Consider the following 14,582-nt stretch of genomic DNA (forward strand, 5'->3'; position numbering starts at 1 on the left):
ACTTAGTTGTTCTTGTAATCAGAGAATTCTTGAGTATGTTTAGGTTTGCATAATAGGCTTTGTTTCCTGCTTGTATCCTTTATTTTACAAATTTTCTCATACTGTTATAATTGGTTAGGACACCTAAATAATGGAAGCATCTAAAAACTTTGAAGCATTTATCAGAGATCTACAGGTCCTGTGGTGTTCTTTCTAGCTTCAGAATTGGACATAACCATTATTTTGTCTTGCTTTCATTTACAGTAAGTCCAATTCTTTCCATTTGTCCATATATTTCTTTAAGCGATGTTACATCCCTTGCCACAATGGCAATATCATCTGCATATGCACATATCTGGCTGGACTTCATCATTATTGTTCCTGTAGATGTATGATACTACACAGTGCTAAGTTGAACAGGACTGCAGAGAGGCCATCACCTTGTTTCACTCCATCCTCAAAGTCAAACTGCCTGGTCATTCTGTTATTCACTTTTACTTTTACTATTGTATTCTTCATTGTTAGCTCGATTAACCTTCTCAGTTTATCACAGATGCCCAATTCTTTCAGCCCTTTATACAATGCTGGTCTATTAATACTATCAAAAGTTTGTTTAAAGTCAATGAACAGAAAGTTTTTCCATTATTTGTCTAACAACAAACAACTGGTCAGATGTACCTCTGTTTGGTTGGAATCCACATAGGTATTCTCCAAGTATCTTCCCCACGCACTTCTTTATTCTTCCATTCAGCACTCCAGAGAAAATATTATATACTGTATCCAGTAGGATTATGCTTCTATAGCTTTCAAAATTGAGCTTTTCTCCTTTCTTATATATTGGGCATATTATTCCAGTACTCCACTCCTCTGCCATGCTTTCATTTACCGATATGTTCTTTATAGTGTAAATATTTCACATCTTAGAGGTTCCTCCCCTGATTTTATTAGTTCTGACACGATCCCATCTTCACCTGATGCACTGTTATTTTTTAGTTTATTTATCACTGTTTGCTCTTCCAGCATTTTTGGGTTTTTTCCTCACCCCTTTCAATTTCTCTTGCCTCTGTGTTCTCTTCCTGGGAGGGTAATAAAGAACTACTGAGCTGAAATGCAGAGAAAAGAGATTTATGGTGCAAGTCTATCTTTGAGTGGGTGTGCTGTTTTTCATAGCATGAGTGGGCATGTGACACCTTGTACACATGTATTTTATGTTACCAAGGTAAACAAATATGAACAAAATTACAGTTTAATCTTAGTTTAATTACACAGTGATAAAATAAACTAACATTATATGAGCTAAATCACTCTTTAAATAAACAATAATAAAATAAGCCTTTCCTCCATGCTTTTGTCAGTTGAAAAACAAATGACTTCAATGGGCCCTGGAAGACTCACCAATCGTATGATCACCTCCTTTCAGGAAAAGAAAACGAAATGGGCCTGGTTCACAGTGGTGGAGAATGATCTTAAAGAAGTGTGGATCACCCAAGATGGCATCTTGGGGCATGTTCCACTCAAGGAGAAACTTATGACGTGGCAGGGTTTCCAAGAAAAGCCAAAACTAAAAACAGGAAAGGCTTGGACCCAGGAGAGGAATGAGCAGTACCGAGAATGAATGTGGGAGCACTGGGCAAACATCAGAACACGTAAAGCAACACAGTTGAAATAGGATGGTCCAAAGATGGCCTATACAAAATGAATGAATGAAAATAAGCCTTTCACTGTATCATTCTATTGCCGCACAGAAATGTAACCCACAGTAACGACCCACACAAAGCATTAAACAGTGCATTTGCATCAGATACCTGCCAAACACTTATTTAACTACTAATTATCTTGTAGATAACTGCCTCATTGTGGGATTGTGCTACTAGCTTGGAATCTGGGTTATTTTCTTGCACAGATAGTAAATTTTTTCTCACCTAACTTGCTGTTCTTTTTATATTGCTGCTGCTCACTTGGATGTAAGAGAACAGAAGTTATTACTGTGTCAGCTGAAACAATAATGGAGGAACAGATATGGGCTCATAATTGTAAAACAACGACTGCGTGCTTCTGGATCCCGTCGACATTCTGCCACGATATTTCAGCCCAGAGACGTCCGGCCATCATCAGGTGAATACACAACTACTGAAGAGCCCAGGTGCAGTCGCGGTATTTATACCGATTCTCGCGCACAACGAAGAACAAATACGCCGGGAAAATTTCAGAAGTCACAACGACTGCGTGGTACAAAACACTGTTATTTGTGATTGATGCACTTCATACACAGGCGTGTCTGCTTGAGGGATAAAGAAGGGACTGATTGATAGGACACATTCAGAGTATAATGGTACAACCTCCCCCTAGATTCATATGAAATGTCTGATACCACCTTTTTTTATTCATCCGGGTGGTTTTTGGATGATTCAGTGCTTCCTGGAGACTTTTGTGTGTTTTGGATGCATTATTCAGTTCAATTTTCCAAAATACAGTTTTTTATTCTGGGAGAACATATATTACCATAATTGTCTGTGGATTGTTGTCATTAACAAAATTATGTACAGGTTTCAAATCAAAAACCTAGTTCAGAAGTTGAAGTAAGAGATATTTAGTAACAAATGTTATGAGGCTGTAGAAATGTTGGCATAAGTGGCTGGCATCTCTAATTACCGTAACTGACATCTCTAATTACTGTAATTGCAGTTAATTGGTGGCTTGACACAGAGAACCTCATTATCTTGAGAAACAGCTTAAAATTATTACCAAGTGATGTATTTTCATTTGTTATCTATTTTTATGTCCTCCTCTGTAATTAATATCCTTTGTAATTACATTTCTAATTAACTCTCCAATTGTTTACATCACACAACTTTATGATTTTCAGAATTTGAAGCCTTATTTGTAACATTCCTGTATGCAGTCGGATAAAGCAGAGATTTCTACTGTCATTGAATGTTAGTAACCAAATCAAAACTGTAATTAATTTTTTAACAAAAATAATACAAAAGACATTGTTGTAAATAAAGTTCAGATCAATTTTCATATTTAAAACTAGTGATGATACTATAAAAATTTATGTAATACAATATTGTATTTTATACCTTATTTGGCTGTAACATTAGTTTCTTTACATTTTGTAAATTTTGATTGTAACACCAGAATTGTACAAAATTAATAATGGGTTATTTTGAAATTCACTGTTAAAATTCTATATAAAGTGAAGCAGTGACGCTGGAAGTTGGTTGTTGAGTAGTTGTTTTGTCAGTCAGTCAAAGAGATCTGTGAAGTATGTCAGTCAGTGTTTTGTTGATATGATGAGTATGCAGTTCAGTTGACAATAAATTTTGTGACGTTGGAAACTGTTATTTTCTTTCATCAAATGAACTCCAGGCCAAGTTAAGTTAATTTAAGTAACATTCAAGAATATAGCATCGTTAAAAGAGGCACTAAGGAATAGCCAACTAGATTGTAGGTGAAACTGTAGAAGGTAATAACTGTAGAGGCAGAACAAAACTTAACTGCAGAAAGTAGGTACAACTGGATGTAGATCTCTTTAGTTATGCAGAGATAAACAGCAAGAGTAACAGAGATATGAAGAGGTTTGCACAGGATAAACCAGTGTGGAATGTTGAATAAAGCCAGTCTTTAGACTGCTAATCATAAAAATAGTAATCACTGCTCATACTGGGTGAAGGTTACATATTTATTTGGTTCCTCTTTATCAGTCTGTATGAGTAATTGCATTAACCAAAACATGCAACTCAATAAAAATGTGAAGTGGAGGCTAATTTCTTTCATTCAAACCAATTTGGGACATCAGGAAATATCAAAGAAACAATGGAAAGTCCAGTTTGGAATATCAACATTATTATGATAAACTAAGATTGCTACTCATCTTAAAGATTACATGTTGAGCTGCAGACTGGCACAATTAAAAGACCGTTACACATTTGAACCTCTGGATGTCACCTTCTATGGAAATCAGCTCTGCTGCAATCATTGCATAGCTTGTAATATTGGTATGATTACCAAATAGTTATTCACTAGTATGAATGGCCACTGCCAAACTGTGGCCAAGAGCAAAATGGACCACTCTGTGCCACAACACACAGCTGAACATAACATATTTTATGTCAATACCTGCTTCACAATCTAGACCCCCTGGCTCTTCCCCACCACCAACTGTGTAAATGGAAGTTATCCTTACAAAACATTCTCTGCTCCCAAAATCATCCCAATCTCTGTTTATGATAACCTATTGTCCCCACACCCTCCAACCAACATTTTCTGTGATCTCTGATGTGTCTCCTCCTCCCAGTTCACATCTCTTTACCCTCATTGTGTGCTGCTCTCTGCAAATGCACCTGCTGGTTATTTTCCCTTCTCTGTTTCTCTTTTCCACTCACTATTCCTCCCACCCTCCCACACAGTCTCCTGGTGCTGTGCCTGGCACCCTTGTACTGCCATCTTGATCCTGAACACTCCGCCAGGCAGTGCACACTCCTCTCCCCTCCCCCCTTTCCCCAATCCCCACTATGGACTAATGCTTTCATTTGACATGATACATCTAGATTCTGGCTGGACCAGCTGGAGATAGCGGTCATGTGTGCTTGCTTGTGTGAATGTGCGTTGTGTTTTTATTTTCCTTTTTAAAGATGACTTTGGCCAAAACTCAGTGTGTACCAGTCTTTTCCTTGTGTCTGTCTGCAACTCAATGTGTCATCTTTACAGTGAGTAGTAATCTGTAATTTTCATAATATTGTTAAAATTTTGAAACATAATTTTATGTCATGGAATTTTGCACAGCAGATGTTCTGTTCTCTGAGAAAGAAGCCCATCTGCAATGTGCCTCTTGAAGTTTCTCTGCATATTAAAATTTCCATGAGTTTGTGGGATTGTAGCTATGTCACAATTATTTCTTGAAGCAATGTTTCAACTGAGAATAGCCAACCGTTTCGTAAGTTATTCATGTATTGCTTAAAAATGACTAGACCAGGGCATCTACATGGACAAGGAAAAATAATTCCCAGATTTTTCCCGGATTTCCCAGTTGAAAATACACTTTCTCCCGGGTGAAAATACACTTTCTCAGTGTTAAGTGACAGTATACTTTTTCTCGGCACTTATCAATCCTTTTATGGTTTATGGTTTTACACACTGGCATAGAATTTCCCGGCAGTTTAGAAAATGAAACTGAGGGGGAAAAACACGTTTTGGAAAGATCTTTGATGTGCAGCAACATATACACTGCATATTTCCATGTTACGAAGGTATAAATTCGAATTGCACCAAACACCGCATGTTACTTTCCGAAGCATTAAAATTGAGATTGCGACGCGCTTTTGTAAGCCAGTCACAGCTCATGTCACCTGATCTCACCAGCGATGACAGCATTTGACACGTGATGCAGTCAGCCAATAGCAAGATCACTCTTAAGTAGCGCGAACACACAAATAAGAAAAATTAATTTCTTAAATTAATGTACAATTGTTGCTACAAGAAAAGCAAAGCTATCACATATAATATTGGACTCTAAGATTAATAAGCTGCAAGAGAAGCTAAGCTTCCACATATATTGATGACCTTTTTTGTGCATAATACATCACATAAATGCGCCAGTAAAATGTTTTACTAACGACATAAATATCTTATCTTCTGGGCTCGAAATTCTTCATATGGTTGTCCCCAAAGAGTTGATTTTTAAATGAGAGTGAAACACTCTGTGATTTAAGAAATTCATCGTACACTCTTTCACATTGTTTATCTTACATAAAAGGATATTTACTTTGAAAGTAATGTTTTTCAAAGCAATATTCGCAATATTTTTCCGAGATCTATTAGAAAAGTACATTTCAGCAGTTGCGAGAGAGTGCCAGATAACAGGCATCACTGTACTTGAGCAGCTATGATGATGCAGGATGCCCACATGTTCGTACATGTGAAACATTAAAAGATCTTGCATTAAAACAAATCTAATGTAAAAAACTGACACGTCACGTTCATTGGAGGCAATTTATTGTTAAGAAGCACTGCATAGTCTTCCTAAAGCCTTTGACACACTTTGCTGTTGGCAGACGCTTGTATGAGCACTGTGTTTTGTTGTTGTATATAGCGCATTTTCTTTGTGACTTAAGTTTTATTTTCATTTTTTTCTCTTGTTCATGTTTTGTTGCTGCAGTATTATTCTGCAGAAGCAAGATACAGTAAATTTTTTGTTAGAGTATGGGTTCTTACCAGTCAAATTCACAAAAATTTAACTGAAAACTTAAACAATGAAAAATTCCCGGAACTCAAAGAGATTCCCGAATTTTTCCCGGTTTACTCCCGGAAGAAAAAATTCCCCGGTTTTTCCCGGATCTCCCAGTTGTCCCGCGTCATAGACACCTTGTAGACAGAAAGATGGCATTGTGTCACAAGAGATAATAGTGAGTTCAAGTCTCGGTCCGGCACACAGTTTTGATCTGCCAGGAAGTTTCAAAACAACAGTGACCTTATTTCATAATTTTATGAACAGAACACAGCCTAGGCCAGAACATTAATTGTATCTTATCAGTTTTAGCCAAATTTAGGTCACCTATAGATTCAAAAAGCAAAGAACAGTAGCTACTAATGGTGTCATCTACATGTACATCTGTACTCTCCAAATCAGCATGAGGTGTACGGCAAAGGGCACATCCAACTGTATCAGTTATTAGGGTTTCTTCCTTTTCATTCACATATGAGGCATGGAAACAATGATTGTCTGAATGCCTCGGTGCATGCAGTAATTACTGTAATCTTATTCTCGCAATTCCAATGTGAGTGATACATAGAGAATTGCAGTACATTTTAGAGCCACCATTTAAAGACAGTTCTTGAAACTTTGTTAATAGACTTTTTCAGAATAGTTTATATCTACCCCCATGAGTCTTCCAGTTCAGTTCTTTCAATATCTCTGTGATACTCTCCCAAACAAACCTGTGACCATTTGTGCCCCCATTCTATGTTGTTGTTGTTGTGGTCTTCAGTCCACAGATTGGTTTGATGCAGTTTTCATGCTATTCTATCCCGTGCAAGCCTCTTCACCTCCAAGAAACTACTGCAACCTATATACTTCTGAATCTGCTTACTATATTCATCTCTTGACCTCCTTCTACGATTTTTACCCTCCGTACTTCCCTTCAATACTAAAATGGTGATCCCTCGATGCTTCAAAATGTGTCTTACCAACTGATTCCTTCTTCTAGTCAAGTTGTGCCACAAATTCCTCTTCTCTCCAATTCTATTCAGTACCTCGTCATTAGTTACATTGTCTACCCATCTAATCTTCAGAAATCTTATGTAGCACCACAATTCAAAATCTTGTATTCTCTTCTTGACTACACTGTTTATCATCCATACAGGGTTACACTATGTACAAATACTTCCTGACACTTACATCTACACTATGTCAACAAATTTCTCTTCTTCGGAAACCATTTCTTTTCCATCACCCGTCTATATTTTATATCCTGTCTCCTTTGACCACCATCAGTCATTTTGCTGCCCAAATAGCAAAACTCATTTACTACTGTAAGTGTCTCATTTCCTATTCTAATTCCTTCAGCATCACCTGATTTAATCTGACTACATTCCATTATCCTTATTTTGCATTTGTTAATGTTCATCTTTCAAGACACTGTCCATTCTATTCAACTGCTCTTCCAAGTCCTTTGCTGTCTATGACAAAATTACAATGTCACCAGCAAACCTCAAGGTTTTTATTTCTTCTCCCTGGATTTTAATTCCTACTCCAAATTTTTCTTTTGTTGCCTGTACTGCTTGCTCAATATACATAATGGATAACAACCAGTATCCTTTTCATTTATGTCAACTCTTTATAACTGCCTTCTGGTTTCTGTACAAATCGTAAGCAGCCTTTTGCTCCCCGTATTTTATCCCTGCCACCTTCAGAATTGGAAAGAGGGTGTTCCAGCCAACATTGTTGAATGCTTTCTCTAAGTCTACAGCTGCTATAAACATAGGTTTGCCTTTCCTTAACCTATCTTCTATGAGAAATCCTAGTGTCAGTATTGCGTCGAGTGTTACTACATTTTTACTGAATCCAAACTGATCTTTGCTGAGGTTGGCTTCTACCAGATTTTCCATTTGTGCATAAAGAATTTGTGTTACTATTTTGCAACTGAGACTTATTAAACTGATAGTTCAGTACTTTCTCACCTGTCAGAACATGCTTTCTTGGAAATTGAAATTATTATATTCTTCTTGAAGTCTGAGGGTATTTTACCTGTTTCATATATCTTGTTCACCAGATGGTAGACTTTTGACATGGCTGGCTCTCCTAAGGGGCTATCAATAGTTCTAATGGAATGTTGTCTACCCCCAGGCCTTGTTTTGACTTAGGTCTTTCAGTTCTTTGGCAAATTCTTCACTCAGTATCTTACCTCCCACCACATCTTCATCTACATACTCTTCCATTTCCATAATATTGCCCTCACATACATAACTCTTGTATAGACCCTCTATGTACGCCTTCCACCTTTCCCTTCTTTGCTTACGACTGGTTTTCCACCTGAGCCCTTGATATTCACACAGGTGGTTCTCTTTTCTCCAAAGGTCTCTTTAATTTTCCTGCATCCTGCATCTATCTTACTCCTAGTGACATACCAAATCCCTACATTTGTCCTCTAGAAATTCCTGCTTAGTCATTTTGCACTTCCTGTCCATCTGATTTCTGAGATGTTTGTATTCCTTTTTGCCTGATGCAAGAATTTCTACTAGCCCTTGTCTTTTTACCTATGTGATCCTCTGCTGTCTTCACTATTTCATCTCTCACAGCTACCCATTCATCTTCTACTGTATTCCTTTTCTCTGTTCTTGTCAGTCATTCCCTAATGCTCTCTCTGAAACTCTCTATAACCTCTGGTTCTTTCAGTTTATTCAGGTCCCATCTCCTTAAATTCCTACCTTTTTGCAGTTTCTTCAGTTTTAATCTACAGTTCATAACCAATAAATTGTGATCAGAGTCCACATATGTCCTCGGAAATGTCTTACAATTTAAGATTTGGTTCCTAAATCTCTGTCTTACCATCATTTAATCAATATGAAACATTCTGGCATCTCCAGGTCTCTTCCACATATACAACCTTCTTTCATGATTCTTAAACCAAGTGTTAGCTTGATTAAGTTATTCTCTGTGCAAAGTTCTATCAGACAGCTTCCTCTTTCATTCCTTACCCCCAGTACATATTCATCTATTATTTTTCCTTCTCTTCCTTTTCTTACCACCAAATTCCAGTTCCCCATGACTATTAAATTTTCTTCTCCCTTAACTATCTGAATAATTTCTTTTGTCTGGTTGGCACATAACATACTGCTGTGGTACCCATGGGCATCATGTCTATCTTGGCTACAATAATGCATCACTCACTATGCTGTTCATAGTAGCTTATCAGCATTCCTAATTTTTTATTTGTTATTAAATCTACTCCTGCATTACCTCTATTTCATTTTGTATTCACAACCCTGTATTCACTTGGCTAAAAGTCCTATTCCTCCTGTCACTGAACTTGATTGATTCCCACTGTATCTAACTTTAACCTGTCCATTTCCGTTTTTAAATTTTCTAACATACCTGCCCGATTAAAGTATCTGACATTCCACACTTCGACCCTTACTTTCTATGTATACGTCCAGTATCACCTGTTAGTCCTATTTGGCATGGGTCCTGCACACTTGAACAATATCCCCCATATTCTACCAATAAACCAAAGTGTACTACCTGCTTTACCCACTATTGAGCCTATGTGGTCATTCCATTTCATACATACATACATTAATCCTTGTTCCATAAATCATGAATACGACATTTCATAATGATGTGGAACGTGTCACCTTAACATAAGTTTTTTTTTTACACATTTTTTTTTCAGTTACTGCTTCATATCTAAGAATTCATATATTGAACAAAAGGAGATGTCATTCAGCAATTCTTTTAATTTGCTTTTAAATGTTGGTTGGCTATCTGTCAGACTTTTCATACTATTTGGCAAATGACCAAAGATTTTGTGGCAGTATCATTCACCCCATTCTGTGCCAAAGTGAAATTTAATCCAGAATAGTGAAGAGTATTACATCGAGGTATTTGTATGAGTAGGCCAATTTCAACAGTGACTCATTGAAATTGTAGTCATAGGATATGATTTTTTTTACTGTTGCACTACTTTGAAATGAAACTCATCAAGATCTGACTGAATATTTATGCAGCTTCTTTTAGGTAGAACTTCATTATAGATAACGGCATCATCTGCAAAAAGCCTGATATTACTATTAATATTGTCTGCAATGTCATTAATACACAACATGAACAGCTAGGATCCCAACACACTTCCTTGGGGTACACCTGAAGTTACTTCTACATCTGATGGTGACTCTCCAACCCAAGATAACATGCTGTGCCCTCCCAACCAAAAAGTCCTCAATCCAGTCACATGATGTTTTCGGAATTCATGCTGATTGGCTTTGAGGAGGTTATTCAGCTCAAGATACCTCATTACGCTTGAGCTCAGAATAGATTCTACAATAACTGCATATCAAGGATACTGTATGGTAGTTCTTTGATCACTTCTACTACCCTTCTTGTAAACAGGTGTGACCAGTGCTTTTTTCCATGAACAGGGCACCTTTTTCTGTTCAAGGGATCTATGATAAATTATACTTGGAAGATGTGCTAACTCAGTTACAAATTCAATATACAGGGTGATTCAAAAAGAATACCACAACTTTAAAAATGTGTATTTAATGAAAGAAACATAATGTAACCTTCCGTTATACATCATTACAAAGAGTATATAAAAAGGTTTTTTTTTCACTCAAAAACAAGTTCAGAGATGTTCAATATGGCTCCCTCCAGACACTCGAGCAATATCAACCCAATACTCCAGCTCGTTCCACACTCTCTGTAGCATATTAGGCGTAACAGTTTGGATAGCTGCTGTTATTTCTCGTTTCGAATCATCAATGGTGGCTGGGAGAGGTGGCCGAAACACCATATCCTTAACATACCCCCATAAGAAAAAATCGCAGGGGGTAAGATCAGGGCTTCTTGGAGGCCAGTGATGAAGTGCTCTATCACGGGCTGCCTAGCGGCCGATCCATCGCCTCGGGTAGTTGACGTTCAGGTAGTTACGTACAGATAAGTGCCAATGTGGTGGCGCTCCATCCTGCTGAAATATGAATTGTTGTGCTTCTTGTTCGAGCTGCGGGAACAGCCAATTCTCTAACATCTCCAGGTACTGTAGTCCAATTACAGTAGCACCTTCGAAGAAAAAGGGACCAAAAACTTTATTGGCTGAAATGGCACAGAAAACGTTCACCTTAGGCGAGTCACGTTCATACTGAGTTGTTTCCCGTGGATTCTCAGTGCCCCATATACAGACATTGTGACGGTTGACTTTCCCGTTAGTGTGGAAAGTTGCTTCACCACTAAACACAATCTTTGAAATGAAAGATTCATCTGTTTCCATTTGAGCAAGGATAAAATCACAGAAATCGATTCTTTTAATCTTATCAGCTGAAGACAGTGCTTGAACCAATTTCAGACAATAAGGTTTCATAACTAACCTTTTCGTAGGACTCTCCATACAGTTGATTGTGGAATTTGCAGCTCTCTGCTAGCTCTGCTAGTCGATTTTCCTGGGCTGCGAACAAATTCTTGCTGGATGCGTGCTACATTTTCATCACTCGTTCTCGGCCGTCCAGAACTTTTTCCTTTGCACAAACACCCATTCTCTGTAAACTGTTTATACCAACGTTTAATACACCACCTATCAGGAGGTTTAACACCATACTTCGTTCGAAATGCACGCTGAACAACTGTCGTCAATTCACTTCTGCCGTACTCAATAACACAAAAATCTTTCTGTTGAGCGGTCGCCATCTTAGCATCAACTGACGCTGATGCCTAGTCAACAGTGCCTCAAGCAAACAAATGTACAACTAAATGAAACTTTATAGCTCCCTTAATTCGCCGACAGATAGTGCTTAGCTCTGCCTTTTGTCGTTGCAGAGTTTTAAATTCCTAAAGTTGTGGTATTCTTTTTGAATCACCCTGTACAATCTGACAGGGATTCCACCGGTACCATCCACTTCAGTTCCTGTCTCACTCACTAGGGACTGGACACTAACTTTGGTGCCACTAACAGCCTATAAATATGACCAGAATTTCTTTGGGTTCTGTGAATCCAGTGTTTCATTCCCATCTGTGGAGGATATCTTTAAGGGGAATTGTAGCTTCTTTTAGTGTCTTATTCACACTATGGTTCACTACTAACAGTCTAATTGTGTTTTACTATATCAGAAAACTGTCATTTCTATTTTGTTGTTGGTATGAAGCACCCTCAGATAAGAAATGTACAATAGCTTGCTGAGTATATATACAGATGTTGTTACCATTTATCTTAAATATTATTAATGATAGTATAAGTTAACAAGAGAAACTTACCACAAGCAACATGTCTTTCCTTAGCACCAAAAGAAGCCGTCTGATAGTAGGAAATGTTATTAAGTGTGCTTAGAACACTGTGCAATAGCTCACTGTCCTCACCACAAGCTGCAGATTTACGCTCCAATACTGATAATAACATGTCCAAGAATCTGGCACCATCCTAAAAGTGTAAAGGAAGGTTTTCTCATTTTAGATTGTTTGTTGATTATTATAGCACACAGCATAATAATTAAATAATGATCATAATTTTAAAAGACAATATTTTTTCTTCATTATCAGGAATGAAGAAATACACATACAATATTGGAAAATATTATCAGTAGTGCAAATAAATTAAAAAAAAAGAAATGTGTTTTTTGAAGTTACACATACATAAGAAAATATTGTGTAACTGTTGCTATGTGTAACTATGTCACATGGTACCTGCAATGGAAATGTGTCAGCAGTGGAAGAAATATTAGTTATAAGATTCTATTAATGGGAGAGGAAATCTTTAAGAAATACACTACTGCAAAGTAATGAACATCAATCACTCAGATTGGAATCACTCTCATTGTTACAAGAGTTTCTTTCTTTTTGATACATGTGCTCTCCTTGTTAACTTTCCAAGTATTCTCATTCTCTTAACATTGACCATAAAAAATATTGTGTTACCAAGAGACATTTGTTTCAGTCTTTCACATTCGTACCATTAAAATAAAATGCCAAGTTAAATGTTTAACATCTTTATTTACCTAGTGGAAATTGTGACTGGCAGCATTTTAAGGAATTTTAGTATGACTGAAAAAGAAGAAAAAGGTGAAGGTGGGAGAAGAAGAAGATTTTGAAAACAGTTGGCTACTATCAGACAGAAGCAATCAACACAACACATTTATAGATTCAATTCCTTCTGGAAGGACAAGGAGTTGAAGCTTCAAACAGAATATGCACACGTTTTTTGTCAATACAAGGTGTAAGTTGTGTACTCGTGCTGTTAAATGTATACACAAAAGTAATTTAAATTTTTTGATGAAGAGGAAGAAAGACTGCATCTGACTACACTGATAAGCAAACATACACTGTTCATATGATTGCGTAAATTATACAACAGAAATTACCTTGTAGGTGTCATCTTCATTACTGCTTCCATCAACACATGCAAATTTGCTACCGACAGTGGGATTAATACTCATGTTGGCTAATATTCTGATGACCTGAAAGAGTCAAATATACTTATTAAACAATAAAGTCATTCTGAACTCATAAAAGTGAATATAAAAAAAGAAATGGCTGATAAAGTTATTCAGTCTTTCAGAGCCATAGTTAGTGAAATTTTCTTTGTACAAGGGTAATCCCAAAAGTAAGGTCTCCTATTTTTTTATAAGTACAGAACTCTGTTTGTGTGGCAGTTGGTCATACTGTTAAGAAGATTGCTTCACACGCTGTGTGTAAACATGCGCACGCCGCACTGAGATGCTCAGTCTTGGCTTGGCAACTGTTGAGATCTCCCATTGGATGTTACCGCCAAGGGCAAATTGCATGCAGTTATTCAGTTTTTGAATGCTAAGGGTACTTTGCCGATTGAAATCCATCGCCAATTGAGGGAAGGGTAAGGTGAGTCATGCATGGATGTCAAAAATGTTCGTAATTGGTGTAGCGAGTTTGCGGCTGGTTGGACTGAAATTCATGATGAACAAAGGAGTAGGAGATCGTCAATTTCTGAGGAGACAGTGTTGAAGGTTGAGCACAGCATGAGCGATGATCTCTGCACATTGGTTCCTGAGGTTTCCCGAAGCACCGCTCACAGAATTTTAATGGAAACATTGAACAACCAGAACGTGTGCACAAGATGGGTGCCACACATGCTGACTGAGTACCACATGCGGCAATGAGTTGATGCTTCCCTTGCATTTCTTCACCGCCTTGCAGCCGAAAGGACAACTTTCTGTACTCGACTGTCATGGGTGACGAAACCTGGGCAAACCATTTTACACCAGAGACCAACCAACAATCATGGCAGTGGTGGCATCCTTCTTCGCCAAAGCCATGGAGCTGTTGGTGAGCTGGTAGGACATTCGCATACAAAAACTACCACAGCGTCTCCAAAAATGCATAGACAGAAATGGCGATTATGTCAAAAAATAGCTAAATGTTCAAG

General features: G+C 37.6%; 1 protein-coding gene across 4 annotated transcripts in view; it reads right to left on the minus strand.

The window, feature by feature from the left end:
• LOC126284284 (armadillo repeat-containing protein 2) overlaps positions 1–14,582 on the minus strand; it is a 168,381-nt gene that overhangs the window by 50,016 nt on the left and 103,783 nt on the right. For all 4 annotated transcript variants that reach the window (XR_007551463.1, XM_049983110.1, XM_049983112.1 and 1 more), the window contains exons 12-13: positions 13,543–13,638; positions 12,443–12,605 (exon numbers count right to left, since the gene is read on the minus strand). Coding sequence is in view for 3 of the 4 variants with exons in the window: in XM_049983110.1 (XP_049839067.1) it covers positions 12,443–12,605; positions 13,543–13,638 (259 nt within the window). In the remaining variant the exon portion in view is untranslated. The remainder of the gene's footprint in view (positions 1–12,442; positions 12,606–13,542; positions 13,639–14,582) is intronic.

Source organism: Schistocerca gregaria, chromosome 8 (assembly GCF_023897955.1).
Source record: "Schistocerca gregaria isolate iqSchGreg1 chromosome 8, iqSchGreg1.2, whole genome shotgun sequence".
NCBI lineage: Eukaryota > Metazoa > Arthropoda > Insecta > Orthoptera > Acrididae > Schistocerca > Schistocerca gregaria.